Source organism: Dromiciops gliroides, chromosome 3, assembly GCF_019393635.1.
Source record: "Dromiciops gliroides isolate mDroGli1 chromosome 3, mDroGli1.pri, whole genome shotgun sequence".
Classification (NCBI taxonomy): Eukaryota; Metazoa; Chordata; class Mammalia; order Microbiotheria; family Microbiotheriidae; genus Dromiciops; species Dromiciops gliroides.
The window spans coordinates 634,009,621-634,029,071 of NC_057863.1; the positions used below are offsets into that span (position 1 = coordinate 634,009,621).

Below are 19,451 nucleotides of genomic sequence, written 5' to 3' on the forward strand. Positions count from 1 at the left end.
ATTCAAATCTGAACTCAGACACGTAATAGCTGTGTGACCCTGGGTAAGTCACTTAACCCTGTTGACCTCAGTTTCCTTATCTGTAAAATGAGCTGGAGAAGGAAATGGCAAAACCACTCCTTTATCTTTGCCAAGAAAATCCTAAATGGGGTCACAGAGAGTCGGACACAACTGAACAACAACAATAAATGAGGTTCACATACTTCACCATAGTAGGGGAGGAGTATTAATTCTACAGTTAGGAGATCCTGTTTCCAGGCCCAAGTCTGCCATTTAACTCACTCACTGAGTACTATGTGACTTGTGAGTAAGGCTTCCTCTCTCCGAATTTCAGTTTCCTCATCTGTAAAATAGGATTTAAAATGCTCGTGCAATCTCCCTCACACTCCGTATACTCCTAGGTTTACCGATGTGGGCTATTCTTTTTTATACAGGTCTTGCATTAAACTCTCCTACTAAGAAACCAAGGGTGAGTGAGAGGCAGTGTGGGTAAGTGGGAAATGCACCAGACTTAGGGTTGGGAGATGAATCTTGCCCCAGATCCTTGTTAGCTGTACTGGTCTATTAGATGAGACCCTGGGCCTGGAGTCCCCAAAAGGCCTGGGTTCAATCCTGCCTCAGACAATTATTGTTTGTGTGACCCTGGGCAAGTCACTTAACTCTATATCTCAGTTTGCTCATCTGTAAAATGAAGGTGTGAGATTTAATATCCTTCCTCTAAGGCCCCTTCTGGGTCCAGGTTTTTGGTCCTAAGACGCAACCTGTCAGAGCCTTAATTTCTTGGGCTGTAAAATTGTGAGTGTTAGACCTGTAGTGCCTGCCTCACAGGTAGTTATGAAGAAAGTGCTTGTTAAAAGTGAAGGGCTATTGATAAGAGTTGTAGAACTTCCCCTGCTCCTTTTGCGGTTTCTGTAGGTTTAGGGTTTCCAGGTATTCCCACTCTCTTTCTTGAGAAGAATTTAAGAGAGAACTGGATCGTTCTCCCTCAGTAGAGTCTTCCCATCTTGGTCTAGTGAAAATGTGCACTCTTGTCTTTGGAGGACCGAAGGTTTGCCAGTGATATCTGGCCCTCTGCGGGCTCAGGGCTTCAAGGGGGAGCCTAGCACAGAGACTCATCAGGGCTTGGCTACCAAGGGCTAGATCGATCCTTTGGTCACTGCAGCCTAGGAAACGGTCTCTCAAGGCAGGAATTCTTCCCCTTTATTTGTGCCCTTTTGGCCATTTGGGGAAGTCTTGGACTTCTCTGCATTATGTTCCTAGCTACCTAAAATGCATAGGATTACAAAGGAAAACAAATTCTCTCAAAATACAGTTACCAAAATATTTCTTTCTTTCTTTTTTTTCCCCCTGGGCAATGAGGGTTAAGTGATTTGGCCAGGGTCACACAGCAAGTAAGTGTCAAGTGTCTGAGGCCAGATTTGAACTCAGATCCTCCTGAATCCAGGGCCAGTGATTTATCCACTGCACCACCTAGCTATCTTCCCCTACCCCCCATCACCAGAATATTTCTTAAATAAGATCTCAGACCCCCAGTTAAGAAGTGTTGCCCTCTGTATCAACAGAGGGGGATTATGGCTCACCTGGGTCAAGTGTAACTCCTTGAAGCAAGTAACGAGATGCATCCCAAGTTTGAAGAGTGTATGGGGCCCTGCTTTGGCAGATGAGCCTTCTCAACAAGAACTCCTCCTGCCTGGCCTTGCCTAGGCAGTTTCTCACTCAGAAGTGCTCAGGAGGGGCTGGAGCAATTCCCGGGGTGATCCCAAAGCGAAAGTTTTCAGTATGCACCTTGGTCTCGAGCCACTGAGCAGTAAGTAGGTGAGCAGCACTGCCTCTAAACTCATTCAGCACATAGAGAATCGATTTTCGTTTTCCTCTTTGTCCTTCCTTTGAGTTTCTTCTGAGCAAACACGCACCTTGTTGTACTAAATCAGAATTGCATGTAAGTTGTCATAGACTCCGATTTCAGTTCCAGATCTTAACTGGCACTTTCATTTTTGTAGAGGACGGCTCCTCTCATCTCACCCTTTGTAGGGGATGCTTATGGCCTTTGGAGAGTCGGCTTATAGATTTTTCAATCTCTTTGAGTCCATAAAATTGCTTGATACTAAAGTATTGATGTTTCCTTGTACAAAATTTAAGTTTTCTTGAAAAGAGAATGGGGAAATAGGTTTTGTTTTTCCTATTCATTCCCGGATCTTGTTATTTGTTGCTAAATTGGATCCTCTAGGTCATCTGTAACTATGCCAATAAAACCAAGTGCATAAAGTAGACTTTACATAAAGGAAAAATGTGTTTGCCGGTTACCGTTGGGTACTATTACTAATGCAGGCGTCTAATAGACATGCCCAGGGAGAATCTGGCACTTGTTACTTAGGAATATGGCTGAGTAGTAGAACAGGCGTCCACGTGGTTGCATGGGACTCAACAGGCCCTGTGGGCCCAAAGTCCATTCTCATAGCTATTAGCAAAGCTTTTCTTCTTACTGAATGTTTATGGCATTTTGTTTCTGGCCTGTAAAAGCCGCTTTACTTGTTCTAGTTGTGGATGTGATTACTGCCCAACCAACCCCTGCAACACTTGGGATTCACAAACAGAAGGCTCTTGGACACATGACATGAATGTTTCTGGGTGTGCCCAGACAAGAAGGGGGTGCTTTCAGATAATTAGTTGGGATAACAGTGTTGCTCAAAAGGTTCTAAAAAAAACATAAATGGAGGCTTCGGAGTCTGAAGACCTGGGAACAAGTCTGGGCTTCACCACTGGCCATGCACTGTGTAACCATGGACAGGATGCTGAGCCTCACTTTCCTCATCTGTAAAACAGGAATAAATCCTTCTCCACCCTCCCCTTCAAAGGGTTAAATTAGAAAATGCAGATGACGCACTTTTAGCACCCACAGTACCACTTGTCAGGGTGGAATTTTTATTTTGATGGGTTTTGTTCACTTCTTCAAAACTCTCAAATAGTTCTGAAAAACCCAGAGTTTCAGCCATACGTCTGCTCCATCAATTCCCACGGCAAAGCCCACATCCCCTACCCCATCACACACCATACACATGTGTACGTGTACTATACATACACAGATACATAGCACATTTATACATGCTATATGTTCACATACATACCTCACACATGTCTATACATATCCATGTATACCAAAGTCCCTCACATACTCCACTCATACACACACACACACACACACACACACATACCACATGCACATACTCACACAACCTTAGAAAATTGGATGCTGTAGTTTAAACATCAAAATATGGTCTCCCCTCTAGCTGGTCCTCAGAGAACAGACACTCAGCCTGCTCCACCATCTTGGTGAGAACCCACTAGAGCTTACATTTAGAAGGCATAGCTTCTTATAGCACTGGGTCACCTGCAGAAGATGATGAGGCATGGGAAGGGGACTTGGATTCATAAATGCTGGTGTCTTGTTGGAATGGGTGACTTCCAATCTAGAGTCTTCCTTTTTTTTTCTTTCTTTCTTTTTTTTTTTTTTTTTTGGTGAGGCAATTGGAGTTAAGTGACTTGCCTAGGGTTACACAGCTAGTAAGTGTTGAGTGTCTGAGACTGGATTTGAACTCAAGTCCTTCTGACTCCAGGGCCAGTGTTCTATCCACTGTCCCACCTAGCTGCCCCCGAGTCTTTTCTAATAACATTTTTCAGTGATGGCCTTCCTAATTCTCTGGTACTGGGCATATTCTTTTTTTTTTTTTTAGCACATTCTAAAACTAGGCTATTGCTGATTTCCTTATTGCCCCCTTTTGTTGTTGTGGGTTGGCTGGACCTATTCATTATGCATGTTTTTCATGACATCCTGTAGTAAATGTGTATAGCATTACCGTCAACCACATTCTTATCTCACAATTATTATTACCCTCTGCTAAAATTGTGCTACTCAAGGCTAATGTAGAAACATGCTTTGCATTTATGTTCTTGCCTTCTCAATGGGTAGGGGAGGAGGTGGAGGGAAGGAGTAGATTCAAAAGTAAAAATAAAGAAAAAAGGAAAAGAAAAAAATCAATACTCTAAAGTGGTGCTACATTAATTGCCTCAGCATGGTATCATGTTACTGACTTTGGGTTCTGAAGGTTATGTCTGGCAGGTCAGAGCAGGCTGGGAAGGCTTTGATTATGGGCTGATCTAAAGGCAAGCCTAGCCAAAGTCAAAGGCTGAGCCACAGAAGACAGGTAAGCCAGCTGGGGATGGGTTTGTTGGCTGTGAAGGCAAAGAGAGGTTGGGATCTAGACTGGTAGCAGGAGGCCTTGAACCAGCAAGATCCCATCTTGTGCAATATAGTGGTAGCTTTTAAAATTTTTTTAATTTAATTTTTAAAAATTTTTTTTGTGAGGTAATTGGGGTTAAGTGACTTGCCCAGGGTCACACAGCTAGTAAGTATTAGGTGTCTGAGGTCATATTCAAACTCAGGTCCTCCTGATTCCAGGGCCAGTGCTCTATCCACTATACCACCTAGCTGGCCCTAGTGGTAGCTTTATTAGCATCCATGGCAATAAGAACAACCCAGCCAGATCTTTAATAATGGTGAGCTGTCTGTTTTTCATTTAGTGGTACTCATACAGCCCAGGAAGCATCACTGGTGCCAGATAATAATTACCTTGCAGTTATACAGTGCTTTACCATCTATAAAACACTTGAATATACATTGTTATTATTGGAGCCTTACAGCAACCTGTCAAGTAGGTAGATCAGGTAATAATAATGCCATTTTACAGATGAAGAAACTAAGGCTTGGTCCAGTGAAGGTCACGCAGACAAAAAAGAACAATAATCATTGCCATTTCTGTAACTTCTTAACATTTAAGGAGTGCTTAACTTAAATGACTTCGTCGGAGCCCCACAACAACCCTCTGAAGAAGGTACAACAGCTATTCCCATTTTCTCATGGAGGAAGCTGAGGCCCTAAGTTTTCAAGTGACCATGGGCAAAACACCAAACTAAGAAGTGTTTTTGAGTCTGGATTTGAAAACAAGTCTTCCTGACTCCAAGTCTAGCACTTGTATTATTATACCATGAAATGATCTTATGATCTTATCTTTACGTTAGAATTAACAGAAAATCACCAGGTAATTTTATCTATTGTTTGGTCATTAGGGAGAATCTAGATTTAAATTTCATTGCCTGCTCACCATGAGATTTTGCTCATGAATGCTTCTTTGTCCTCCAAATACATTGACCTAAATATTGAGAAATTATTGTTAGGTGAAATTAAGTTCAACAGATTTTGAGGCTAGAATTCTGATTGATCCCTACTTCGCTACTCTTTTCTTTTCTACTCTCACTTTTCCCTTTAGGAAACAGTTGACCTATTGGTTAAATTATCTTTTCTCCTCATATAGCCCATCTAAATTTTGTGGCTTTAGAAAAGAAAAAGTAAAAATGAATGCTGCCTTGTATAATAAAGTTAAAGTTGTCTACAGAAATAGATCGACAAAAAATAACGTTTAGGAAGTTTTTTGGTTTTTTGCGGGGCAATGGGGGTTAAGTGACTTGCCCAGGGTCACACAGCTAGTAAGTGTCAAGTGAGGCTGGATTTGGACTCAGGTCCTCCTGAATCCAGGGCTGGTGCTTTATCCACTGCGCCACCTGGCTGCCCCTAGGAAGTATTTTGAAGAAAAATAATTCATGAGAGTTATTTTACATTTTCCTAAAATTAGGCTGAATTACCTCATGTCTAAAATAAGGTATGATAGAAATTGATAATAACAAATGCTGTCATAATTTTATGGGTTCTTTTACTTAAAAAAAAATCTTGTTTATTTTTATGAACAGCCCAACTGTACAGAATGCCACACAAGATTGGGTTTGTGGTTGTCAGTTCATCTGGACATGAAGATGGTTTCAGTGCAAAAGAATTAATGGTCCATGCACCAACTGTTAATGGATGGAGATCACCAAGGTATTATGAGTGAAAAGGAAATGGAGGGTGAGGTATCAAATTTCTGTTACTTAGGGACAGTGTGTGTTTTCTTGAAATTCTGGGCTGCTAATTTCATTGTAAATCACATGATTGAGAGTCTGTGAAGTGGTCATAAAATTCACCTCCATGACAGTGTACTTTGTGATAACCTTGCTGCCTTTAAATAACACCCACACCCAGTGATAGATTTATTACAACTGTGTCTGGAAGCCTATCTATAAATGTTCCTTATCATACTACTAAACTTCTGACTTCAGTCTGTTTCTGAAATCTTAAGTCTTCTTTCTTTCTAGGTCACTTTTTCTTAGTGGTCCTTTCTCCATGACTCATGGCATCTTTTTTTGTTTTTGTTTTTGTTTTTTTTAGTGAGGCAATTGGGGTTAAGCGACTTGTCCAGGGTCACACAGCTAGTAGGTGTTAAGTGTCTGAGGCCGGATTTGAACTCAGGCACTCCTGAATCCAGGGCCGGTGCTCTATCCACTGCGCCATCTAGCTGCCCCAAACATAGACTTTCTTTTTTTTTTTTTAGTGAGGCAATTGGGGTTAAGTGACTTGCCCAGGGTCACACAGCTAGTAAGTGTTAAGTGTCTGAGGCCGGATTTGAACTCAGGTCCTCCTGACTCCAGGGCCGGTGCTCTAACCACTGCACCATCTAGCCGCCCCTCATGGCATCTTTTTAATGCCTCATTGTACTGTTGGAACAGTTGGCCTCTTCTATATTAATTAACCAGTTTTGTTGCCATCAGAGGAAGGAGATTTGTTTCCCAAATCTAAATGGAAATGACTGTGTTTGACATGTTAAAATTATTCATGAAAGGGTATGTTATGTTAACAAGTTCTGTACAAGTTGACTTAAGTTGAATCACTTTTTTTATCACTCACTGAAGTCTTCCTCTGGGATTTTCTAGTGTTCCAAGATAACATGGGCTCTTAAAGACCCTGCCCCTGGGGCCCATGCTCTCACCGTACTCACCAAGCCCCAATCTAAACCTGATCAGCAGAGACAGATTGTGTATCTGCTGTCTGAGGGCAGAAAGGCGGCCATCGAGGGATGAGTCTCATTGCCACAGCACCGTGGGAAGACCTTCTCCTAAGGCACTCGGTGGGGGGAGGGGGGAGGGAGGGCTGTGTCCTCTGTCAGTAAACAGTGACCGCAGCCAGGTGCTGTCCCAGAGCCGTGTGTTAGTGCCATACTTCATCTGACCCTCACTCGCACTTGACCCTTATGTTTTTTGTGTGCTATGATCACTCACATCAAAGGGTCTTTCGTTTCTATATTTGGATCCCTGGGCCTTTACTCTAGCTGATGCTCAGTTGGCACATGATAAATGCTTGCTGAGTTACTTTGGCCTAATGTTGGCAGGAGCCAACTGAACATCCAATATGTTAGCTTTCAGCTAAGGACTCATTTGGGTTTTTTAAAGCCACTTATGTACATAAGAGGCCCTACTGTGGAAAGGACTTCCCCTGACGACAGGGCAGCTGGATGGCATGGTAGATAGAGGGCCGGGCCTGGAGGCAGGAAGACTCCGCTTCCTGAGCTCATATCTGGCTTCAGACACTTATTGTGGGACCCTGGGTAAGTCACTTCACCCTGTTTGCCTCAATTTCCTCATCTGTAAAATGAGCCGGAGAAGGAAATGGCAAACCACTCCTTTATCTTTGCCAAGAAAATCCCAAATGGGGTTACTAAGAGTTGGTCATGACTGAAACTATTAAACTATTGAAGAAATATTGATAATACCAGAAATCACTCTGCTTATATGTTTTATAAGTTGATAGAATGTTTTCTTTTTCTTTTTTTCGGGGGGGAGGGTGGTGGGGCAGTGAGGGTTAAGTGACTTGCCCAGGGTCACTTAGCTAGTAAGTGTCAAGTGTCTGAGGCTGGATTTGAACTCAGGTTCTCCTGAATCCAGGGCTGGTGCTTTATCCATTGTGCCATCTAGCTGCCCCTGATAGAATGTTTTCTTAAGGTGGACAATACTTACCCTTGCCTTGACTCTAGACCATTTGCCTATGTAAAATGTATACTGCTTGTTTACCGCTGAGTCTCAGCTGAATGTGTCCCAGTGGCCCCCGACTTCAGCACAAGCAAATTCCCTGAGGTCCAACACATCCCAGGAAGGCAGGGGAGAGTATTCTTCAATGAAGTCTCCCAAGATTGGGGCAGAGTTAACTCTGCAGGTTCAAGGGAGCTATCCCAAGGGGCAAAAGCCCATTCTGGTGTCTTTTTGTGGCTTTTCCATGTTGCTCCTACTTTGGCCCTCAGACCCAAAACAACTAACCTTTCTTTCATGGAAACAACCCTTCAGCTTCTTGAAAAGAATGATCATGTACCCACCTTGGTTCTCTTCTCTGACCTAACCATACTCATGGCATCCTTTAGAGAGCATTGGCTTCTGGATGGAATCTTTGGATCCCAACATATTTTGCTTAGTTAGGAAGTAAACATAACAAAAGGATTTCAGAATGTTTCACTAAAAATTTGAAATTAAAAGATACTCAAGTCAAGTGGCATCTAGAGGCCAGGCCTATAAGTACAAACTTAATTTGCAGTGATAGTTTAAAGAAGAAACATATTCTCTTTCAGATTTTGCCAGTTTCCCCAAGAAATTGTCCTTCAGATGGTGGAGAGATGCCGAGTTCGAAAACTTCAGTTACTTGCTCACCAGTATATGATTTCCAGTAAAATTGAGTTCTACATTAGCGACAGTTTGCCTGAATACTTTGCACCATATCAAGCAGAGCGGTTTCGAAGGCTCGGGTGAGAATGAAAGTACAAAGTTAATTCTTAACCTCAGTCTTGTGATCTGAGTTTCTACCTAGGTCACCATAGAGCTTTAGTATCTGCTTTGTGTGCTTTTAGTAATCATCGAAGTATGGCTTGGTTTAGTCTAATAGTTCATTCCCTTTTCATAAATTGGCAATAGCTGTGCCTGTAAAACAAACATAATTCCTAAAAGCTGAATTATCCCTCAAGAATATGTTCCTGGATCGACTTAAAAAGTAAATTGACTCTTGGCATAAACTGCCAACCAGGATGCTATTGACATAATATTGTTGGCTTATTTGCATACACTGTTAAAATACTTAAACCACGGGGGTCGGCTAGGTGGTGCAGTGGATAAGCACTGGCCCTGGAGTCAGGAGTACCTGAGTTCAAATCCGGCCTCAGACACTTGACACTTATTAGCTGTGTGACCCTGGGCAAGTCACTTAACCCCCATTGCCCTGAAAAAAAAAAAAATACTTAAACCACGTTACTGTGCTAACTTGTATTATTAGCTCTCATTCAGCTTTTTGGATATGGAGCTTTTTCCGAAGAAGCCTATTGCTGTAGACAATAATTCAACTACTCATTATGTCATGATTCTTCCCCCCCCCCCCCCCCGCCGCCGTTTTCACTGCATTGGGGGTTTGGATTGGGTTGGGTTTTAACATGAATATCCACTAGAAATATACTCTTACAGAAATAACTTTCTTTAATTTTGCCTGGTCCTTGCAGTTACGTGTCTCTCTGTGACAATGAGAAGACAGGATGTAAAGCTCGAGAACTAAAATCAGTTTATGTGGATGCTGTAGGCCAATTTCTCAAGTTGATTTTTCACAAAAACCATGTCAATAGGTACAACTTATATAGCCAGGTAAGATTAGTCAATCTTCCCCACTAGCTTTAACACTCTTTAAATTTTTTTTGGTCCAGTCTATTTAAAATACTATATTGTGATGTCATTTTCGTTTTTAAAAATGCATTTTTATGTCTTTTGCTTTTACATCATCAAATTTCTCCCAAGTTTCCTTCTTCCTCCTCTTCCTAAAGAGCCTTTCCATATAACAATAACATTTAAAAATAACCAACAAAACTGATGCATACATCACAAAGGCCGGAAAACACGTATTGGTATCTGATTGTTTGCTGCCTCAGGGAGGGAGAAGGGGTGGGAGGAAAAGAGGGCTAAAAATTGGAACCCAAAACTATAAATAAAAATGTTTATTAAAAAAAGAAAAAGAAAAAAGAAATGTAAATGAGGTGGAAAGAAAAAAAAAGGAAAACATGTATTGGTCCATGACTTTGGCCCCCCCAATCTGTGCGATGAAACAACCAGGATATCTTCTCAGCTCTCTTCTTGAGGGCCCTGCTGGGTCCTTGTAATTTTGCTGCCTTTACTTCTGATTGTTTGGTGGTGGGTTTTTCCATTTACATTGTTGGAATCATTGTTTGTTGTTTTCTTGGCTCTGCTTACTTCACTGTGCATGAAGTAATGCATTCACTGATGATTCTCTGTATTCATCACGGTCCTCATTATTTGCAGCACAGTAATATTCCATTATGTTCATGTCTCGCAGTTTGTTGAGCAGTGTTTACAATTCTTTGCTACCACAGAAGGTATGACTATGGTATTTTGGTGTGTATGTGGCCTTTCTTCTTATCAGTGACTCCAGGAGTTGGGGGCACAAGCCTAGGAATGGGCTATCTGAGTGAAAGGATGTGCTGCACATTTTGGTCATTTTCATCGCATAAACTCAGATTACTCTCCACAGTGGTTATGCTGGTTCACAGCTCTGCCGGCCAGGCACCAACGCTGTGCCTGTCTTCCCCAGCTCGTCCTCCACTGACTATTCCGACTTTTGTAATCTTTGCCAATTTGCTAGGTGTGAATGAAAGCCTTATGCGTATTTTGGTTTTCATTTCTTTCATTATTGGAGAATTGGAGCATTCTTTCATGTGGTTATTAATAGTTTGCAATTCTTTTGAGAACTGTTCAGGTGACCACTAAGTGGTGCAGTGGATAAAGCACTGGCCCTGGATTCAGGAAGACCTGAGTTCAAATCTGACCTCAGACACTTGACACTTACTAGCTGTGTGACCCTGAGCAAGTCACTTAACCCCAATTGCCTCACAAAGAGAGAGAGAGAACTGTTCATATCCTTTGGGATGCGATGGACATGATTTCATTTTTCAAAGCAAACACTTCCAAATTTTTCTCAGACATAGCATATTGCATAAAATAATCTCAAAATTAATTTAAACTTCACCAAATTTCTATGAAATGACTGTCCTGGTCAAAAATTCAAAGCATTATTTGTAAATGATAGTTTGTTCTAGAACCCTAGCAGGACACTTGACTTCTCATTCTTAACAGTTTCCTTTCTTGCAAAGTGATGCTGGAAATGGATTTTAACACAACCCTGTGAATAAATGATTGCAAAGATTTGCCACCATGACCCATATCCCTTCTTGGCACAAGTGGCATGCAGGCTCCCAAACACATAGATGAGCTTTTTGACTATAGCTGTATAGAATAACAAAATTGAGCCAGAATTGTTAAACATGGGTCACCTTCCTAATCAAGCTCTATGGCAAGAAACTAAAAGCATCGGCTTTTGCCACTTCTAGTAGAGTCCTTTTTTTGTTTTTTGTTTTGTTTTGCAGGGCCACAAGGGTTAAGTGACTTGCCCAGGGTCACACAGCTAGTAAGTGTCAAGTGTCTGAGGCCAGATTTGAACTCAGGTTCTCCTGAATCCAGGGCCGGTGCTTCATCCACTGCACCATGTAGCTGACCCTTGCCACTTCTAAAGCATTAAGAATTGTCCCCCAGGAATCAGGGCTATTTGTGATTCCCTTTGACTTGGAGGTGTGACTTGAATGCTTAGGCTAGCAGGTTAACAATTTTCAGAGCTGTTTTAAAATATCCCATGTTTGAACTAGCATTGTTTTAGCAAATTCCATCCACACATTTCCAAATAATTAGTAAAACTCTAGGTTCTTCATTTTCTTGGTTTTCTCTGTAAAATACCTGTGAAATTGGTGTGGTTGGGAGATGACCCTATGCTCTCAAAGACTGCCCACAAAGTTCAGGGCCTGACAGGACCTCCCATTCTGGAAATATTTTGAGTCAGGGCCCAACAGTGGAATATATGTCACCTAAGAACCAGCTTAGCAAAATTAACAGTAGTTTCTCACTGTTGGGCAGGCTACCAGGTGAGTAACTTCTCAGTTATAACAACCACTTCTGAAGGCCCAGAGGCACAGTCGGAATAGAGGAACAATCCATACCAAATCAGCCACAAATCCTTAAAATATTGAAATCTGAAACTGATAGGAAATTGAGATTTTTAAAAATGTGAACGATATATTATTGTCATTAAAGATGAGGTAGAAAAAATTGTAATGGTCCAATTTCGGGCCTAGCTACTGTGGAGACCAAGGTTTTTGTAATTTTGTGTTTCAGTTTTTCTTTTCCTAAAAGAAATTGAAATTTTGAAAGTGTGTTAAATTCATTTCTAATTATATAATATTATTTTATGTCCAACCTATACCATGAGCGGTCATTTTATATAATAAGCATTCTATCTTTTTATAAATGAAGAAATTAGCATAGTTTAGAGAAAAGCAAAAGTGCAAATTTGTAGTTTGTTTTGAAGGAACTAAAATGCCTCATACCCTTTGTGTTTAATTTTGGTTGTTTCACATTCTGTTTTAGGTTGCTTTAGTGGCAGTTAATATTATCGGGGACCCTGCAGACTGCAGTGATGAAAGCAATATTGTAAGTTTGGGAAGTAAAATTCCAAAGAAAAAAAATTTATTATTTCTAAATGAAAGTGTTTCTTGAAAAAAATTATAATCAAACTTTTCATGCAAAAAACCTAACAAAATTAACTGTAAGGTGGCCAGTTACAACTCCTGTATTATAATGAAACTTTTCTTTTACCTGGTATTTCTGGCTCTTTCTCTGGTAAACAAGGAACAGTGAGCCATGCTGAATTCTCAGGGCATTAAGTAGTGCTGTCTTTAAAACAATTTCTCTGTTTTGAGCATATAATCTTCTATGATATTTTTTTTTTAATTTTTCTTTTCCCCAAAGACCTCCAGAGAGAAGTTGATTGACCATTATCTTGGACAGAGTTCAGAGGACTCGGGATTAGATGGATCATATGTTGGGTAAGAATATTGGCCCTTTAGGAAGATCAATTTCTGTAACCATTTTCCTAGGAAGCTTGAACTGTTACCAAAATATGAATCATTTCCTTAGAATCCTGGTCTTGTGTGCCTGTAGTCTCCTCACTTCTCAATAAGCCAGTAATTGGATTGTCATAAATATATTTACAGATTAAGGTCAGGAATTTAAAAAGAAACATATTGCATTACCCTTTCAAAGATGACCATATACTTTAGATTGTTCTTCTGTCTAGACAGTCTAAATTAGCCAGGAACTACTGAGAAGTTAAAGATGTACAACCCCAAAGAAGCCAGAATATTTTCTTGTTACCACTGCCGAGGATTTGCTGCCACTATCTCCCTGGCCTACTTTTCTGCCTGTGATTTAGGACTCCACTTAGCCACAAGCAACTGCCACAAGGCCATCTATCCACACGTACAAAACGCAGCCTGCAGTGCAGGACAAGTTATACACACTCAGAAGAAGGAAGCCAGATGGAACATGTTGAGTCCTTCTTCCACGTGACAGCCCTTCCTGCCCTTAAACACACCTGTTGTATACTCCCTGATTCTTCATTCCAGGCTCCACGTTCTTGGTTCCTTCAGTTGATGCTCCTATGAGTTGGACTTCACCATCCTAGTTACCTTCCCCTAATGATGGTCTCCCACTTATCAGTGTTCTTCTTACACAGTATGCGCAGAAGTGAATGCAGTATCTGAGATGCCATCTGGCCAGGGCAGAGGACAGACTAATCGTCACCACCTCCTTCCTGGAAGTTGCACCTCCCCATAGGCTCACATCCCACACTGCTAACTCATTTTCACTTTGCAGCCCTGATGATCCTTTTCAAACCAACTGCTTTCAGTGTCTGCCTGCCCAGCCTAGACTTGGGAAGCTGATTTTCTTTAACACCAATGTAATCCTCTGCATTTATAGCCATTGAATTTTTTCTCATTTGAATCTGCTCAGTGCCCTAGCCTGCCAAAATCTATTTGGATCCTGCCTCAGTGTTAGCCACCCCTTCCAGCTTTGTGGCTTCTGCCTCTTGGCTGAGCACACCATCTCTGCCTTTGTCCATGTCATTGACACAGCCAGCAGCAGCCTAGGAGGCCCTGCACCAAAGACCCCTGCCACAGGGACAACAGTGGACCTTGAATGCCTCTAGTCTCTCCAGCCTTTAGGAGACACTTTAGCAGGAACCTTGCTAAAATCGAGGAGAACTCCAGCTCCAGCATCTCCCTGAGCTCCTAGTTTAATAACTGTCAGAAAAGGAAAGAAGGTCAGAATCACATGACCTATTCCCAATGGAGTCTTGCTCACTCTTTGTGATCACTACTTTCCTGGCTAGATGTCTCCCAACCATCTCTTTAATCATCCTTTCCATCATTTCCCCAGGAAACAGAGTCAAATTCACTGGTATGTAGTTTGAAGACTCTTATCTTGCCTTGTTGAAAATCAGAGCAACGTTTGCTCTTCTCCAATCTTGTGGTACCTTTCCCATTTCCATGATCTTTCAAATACTACAGACAAAGCTCAGTAATCATACCCTGCTATTATCACAGCACCACCAGCCCTACTATACAGCAAACACTTAATAAATGTTCTTTTTTTCCTTCCTGCTTTTCTTCTTTTTCCCTTTTTCTTCCTTTTTTTTCTTTCTTCTTTCAACTTCCTTCCTGCCTATCTTTCTTCTTCTTTCTCCCTTCCTTGCTTTCTTTCTTTTCAGTACAAAAAGATGTAGTTTATTTGGACCAAAAGATCTGAATATCAAATGCAACTAGGCATTCAGTTGCTATTTCTTCAGTCATCCTTGGATATCAGTTCCCTATCAGCCACTTTCATTCTCTCGTTTCCAGTCCAGAAATTATTCATAATGAAAACCAAAGCAAAATAAGCATCGAGTACCTCTGCCTTCTGCATGTTTTTAATGATCACTGTCCTGTCCACTCCCAGCTTTGGCTCTATCTCTTTATCCTCCCTTGTTGTTGTTGCTTTTAGCTTCTCTTGATGGCATTGGCTAATTCTGAGCTTTACCATTCCTGACACTATTTTTACAAGACTTTGGCCCACTTTTCTAGTTATCCTATTACCTGACTTTGCTTCCATCTTTTGTATATTTCTTTTTCTAAATCTAGATTGGTTAGTCACAGCTCTGTGCATCCACATGAGCCTCTTCAGACAAATTCATTTTTTCTTTCAGAATTTCCTTTTGTTTCCCATACCTACTTGACTAACTTCCCCTGCACAGATGTAATACATAAGATCCTCTCTGTCCTTCTGCAGTGCCCTTTGAAATCTCCTTTCCCTAAGTCTGGGATGACTGTCAGACTTTGGTCAGCTTTTCTCTCCCCTGTCCCAAACTCTAGGATGGCATGGTCACCTTCCCCCAAAGCTCCTATCATTTACAACCAAGCCACCAGTTCCTTTCTAGTAGAATCAAATCCAGAAGAAAATTTCCTCTTGCTGGTTCCTCTAGATTTTAGTGGATGAAACTATCAAAGCAAGTCAAGAAGTTCAATTCTACTTTAGCAGAGAAAGAGAGCTCCAGCAGGTGTCTGGGCAACTGAAGTATTTCTTTACAACTGGACCTTGCTTGTGTGCCAGACATGGGACCCATTTCCCACATTTCTCATGTCTTTCCCCTTTCTCTTCAGATGTAGTTTGTAGTCTATTCTATTGACAAAATCTATTCTGGTTCTCCCACCATTATTGACCTTTATTCAGCTGTTTTCCACCATCCATCCATTCTTGAGTTCCTGGATTTCTTCACAACCTAACCTTAATATATAATGCTACTTCACCCCACCTCTTTTATTTCTTGGGGATAATGTATCCCCATCTACAGCATCATGATTTTCATCTCTTCAGTTCTCTGATACTAGGAGGTCAGTTTTTTCTTACTAATTCCTTTTGTTTGAATCCTAAATGAGCCATTTGTCATAAACATTGGAGGCCATGAGTTTACAACAAGAGCCTTCCTTGGGTTTTATTTCCTGTGAATTCCTGACTGCCTCAGTGACTGTTCTTCCCTCATAACTTTTGTCTCTGGTATCTAGCTTGGAGGCCACGCTCTCACCCCGACCCCAACCCAATCCTTTTTTTTTTTTTTTAATTTTTAAAATCTTATTTGTTTGTTTGTTTGTTTGTTTGTTTGTTTTTGGGGGCAGTGAGGGTTAAGTGACTTGCTCAAGGTCACACAGCTAGTAAGTGTCAAGTGTCTGAGACCGTATTTAAAGTCAGGCCCTCCTGAATCCAAGGCCCGTGCTTTATCCACTGCGCCACCTAGCTGCCCCCAATCCTTTTTTAATCTAAAGTTCTTGCCATTGGATTTATAACACTGCAGGAAAATGCATTATCCCCAGCCTGTGTCAGCTGTATTCCACCTTTGGCCAGGAATCTGTCATCACTTTATTCTAAGCTGTGGTCCAGAAGTGCCTGTATCAGGCACCACATTCTGAGCCAACTGTTCACTTTCCAAATCACTTCTTTTTACGTTTTGATCGTAGTGAACAACTTGAAGAAATCAAAACCTGTGCCCTGTGCTCTTCACTTCCTGGCTGGAGACTTGATAATAGTGAGCAGCACTTATCTGTCATTGTCATTGTCAGAGTCACTAGAAATGAGTAGTTGTTTTCCATTTTTATGAGTCTTGAGAGGTTCTTGGTTATATCTTGACTATATGCTCTGGGAAGACAACAGGCCTCTATTGCTATCATCAGTCAATTTACCTAAGGTCATAAAGGTAAAGAGGGGCAAAATCAGGATTGTATGCAAGTCCTTAACTGCACATCCCATGTTCTTTCCATGACACCTTGGAATTTGACTTGGAACAGGAATTTAGCAGTAGCTTGGTTGGCTTTGTTGTAAGAGTTTGTGTAGAATCCAGCCATTTACACAACTCGAGGATGGAGAAGGAGATGGACTGCAGTATTTCTCAGGCACAGGGCTCGACTGGGTTGCTAAAAGATATGGAATATATTAAGACTAGTCTGCTTCTGACTTTCTTCAATACTTTATAAGCTATACCACCCAGTTTGGTCACTGTTCATATAAATTCTTCTCTAATTGCGTAATTTATATTATCCTCGGCTTCCCAAGATTAGAATAGGCTCCTTGAAAGTAGAGACCATATTTTATGCTGCTTTTGTATCCCTGAAAGCTTAGATGATGTTGAGCACCAAGTCAGAATTGAATGATGGTGATAAAAAGTCATACATATCTAGCACTTTCAGCCACACAAAGTACTTGAATAATGAATATTCTATAAATAATACTTGATGAATTATTAAAATTCTTTTTTAGAAATATTTGCCTTTTTTTTCCTTCAGGAAACCCGACTATATTTCTCCCCTGGATGATTTAGCCTTTGATATGTACCAGGATCCAGAAGTGGCACAGATAATCCGCAGGCTAGACGAGAAGAAACGAGAAGCTGTGCAAAAAGAGCGCTATGATCACGCCAAGAAGCTGAAACAGGCGATTGCTGATCTGCAAAAGGTAGGCTGAGCAGCAAGAAGAGAAGCATGGTACTAGTAACAACAACAGGGAGAGCTAGCCCATCATGTGGCAGGCACTGTGTACTAAGCACTTTACAAATATGATCTCATTTGGTCCTCACAACAACCCTGGGAGAAAGGTGATGTTATCATGCCCATTTTACACATAAGGAAACTGAGGCAAACAGAGTTTAAGTGACTTTTCCAAGGCTACACAACTATGAAGTGTCAGAGTCCTTCTTGAGTTCCAAGAGTCAAAGCTGGATAGCATGCCTCTAGGCATTGGTGTGAGCATGTGAACAAAAGCCATGTCACTTAGCACACACAAGTGAAAACTTCTTAACAAAAACGGGACATCAAGTGCCTAGCAGTTGGACTGTGTGTCAGCCTGTGATATTGAGATGCCTCATTATCATGGTTCTGGCCATTGTCAGAAAGGTTGGCTAGAAAATTAGAGCCAGATGCAGATTAAAGATGAAATGTCATTGGCTCAGAAGGCTTTCTAATAGTCAGCAAAACAAAAGTATGTTCTGCCTTCTCAGTATAGCCAATATTTGCAGACAGATATTCTCAGGTCCTGAGTCACTTCGGTAAATTGAAACTTGAAATCGCAAGTGAAACTTCTGCTTTTCAGGTTGGGGAGCGCCTTGGCCGGTATGACGTGGAGAAGCGCTGTGCTGTGGAGAGAGAGGACTATGACCTGGCCAAAGAGAAGAAACAGCAGATGGAGCAGTACCGCACCACAGTCTACCAGCAGCTGGAACTTCACAATCTTCTGGACTCTGAGATGGTGAGTCGCCAACTCCATTTCTAGCACAGGCAGTGGTTTGAAGGCCGATGAGCAGAAAGAACCCAGAAGGATCTCGGTCTGTAAGCACACTTTAGCACAAGCATTGAACAAAATGTCCATGCACTTATTTGACGTGCATTTATTGGAAAATGCCTGTCATGCTTCAGGCTCTCTGAAGATGCAGAAATGCATGAGACAGAGTCCCTGGCCTTGAGCCATCTGCACTGTGTGTCCGGGGAGAATTCGACAGGTGCACAGACAGCTCAGATATAAAATAGAAGGCTCCATTAGTCCAGTTAATCATATTGAATTCTCTATGCTCCCATGCTGCCATTTGTGGCCACCACGATGAGGATGCAACTGAAATGACATCTGATGTACCCACCCCGATCATCCTCAGTGCAGAAATGCCAACTCTTCACATGTGTTGAGTGCTAGCAAGGCGATTGCAGTGGGGCAGAGGGGAAAAAAAAACTTTTAAGTGTCCCTCCTTCTCTTTCTAGATTCGAAAACCTTTTGATTTTCCCCTCACGCCTCTGGTCCGTTCTGGCAGCCCCTGCCCACAGAAATCGGCAAAGTCACCATTGCGCCGGGAGGAACGAACAGGAGAAAAAGCCTCCATGGAACCGGTCCCCCCAGCCAAGACTCAGCTTCACAATTCTCTGAATGTTCCCCCTAAGCAGCAGGCCACTGTGGGCCAGCTATCAGCCTCAGAATCTCTCTCAAAGATCAATGTAAGTAGCTCCAAGCCAGGATTGCCCTAGACCCTAAGGACAAATTTTGATCACACTTGATCACCAGTACCACAGAGACCCTCTCTCTCCTCCCCGCCCCAGTCCCCAGCTTTCAAGTGCACCTCATTTAGTCTATAGTCATGGGTGAATCAGTCAACAGGCAGTACTGAGCACCTACTGTGTGCCCGGCCCTGGACCAGCATGTGCTCTGGCGCAGGAGCTTTTGTCCTGATCAAGTCCAAAAGAAAGATCACCTTGCATGCCCACCCCTTTGGATTTCACTGGGAGCCTCCCTATAGTCTTTAATGCTCCTCTCTATCACCTGTGCAGGAGAACGAGCTCTGACTGGTAGGCAGAGGGCTTGGGTTCCAGTCCTACCTCTGGGACTGTGTGCCTGGCTGGCCTGGGCCAGTCACTTGATTTCTCTAAGCCTCCCTTTCTTCACCTGTAAAATGGACCTTCAGTCTTTTCACACGTCATAGGTTGTATATGCATATGATGCAAACAAATGTCTGATTTGTTTTACAAATAGGAATGAAT

The 19,451-nt window shown here is 41.9% G+C and overlaps 1 protein-coding gene across 4 annotated transcripts in view; it reads left to right on the plus strand.

Annotated features, from left to right (window-relative positions):
- The window catches only part of CEP104 (centrosomal protein 104), a 46,519-nt gene that overhangs the window by 3,725 nt on the left and 23,343 nt on the right, over window positions 1-19,451 (plus strand). For 2 of the 4 annotated variants that reach the window (XM_043991547.1, XM_043991546.1), the window contains exons 2-9: window positions 5,803-5,929; window positions 8,541-8,714; window positions 9,456-9,594; window positions 12,436-12,498; window positions 12,817-12,893; window positions 17,220-17,388; window positions 18,022-18,177; window positions 18,681-18,911. In XM_043991547.1, the coding sequence (XP_043847482.1) occupies window positions 5,817-5,929; window positions 8,541-8,714; window positions 9,456-9,594; window positions 12,436-12,498; window positions 12,817-12,893; window positions 17,220-17,388; window positions 18,022-18,177; window positions 18,681-18,911 (1,122 nt within the window). In that variant the 5' untranslated portion in view covers window positions 5,803-5,816. Of the gene's footprint in view, window positions 1-434; window positions 470-1,704; window positions 1,816-5,802; window positions 5,930-8,540; window positions 8,715-9,455; window positions 9,595-12,435; window positions 12,499-12,816; window positions 12,894-17,219; window positions 17,389-18,021; window positions 18,178-18,680; window positions 18,912-19,451 lie in introns of those variants that run through there. The other 2 variants (XM_043991548.1, XM_043991549.1) reach the window with 2 other exon arrangements.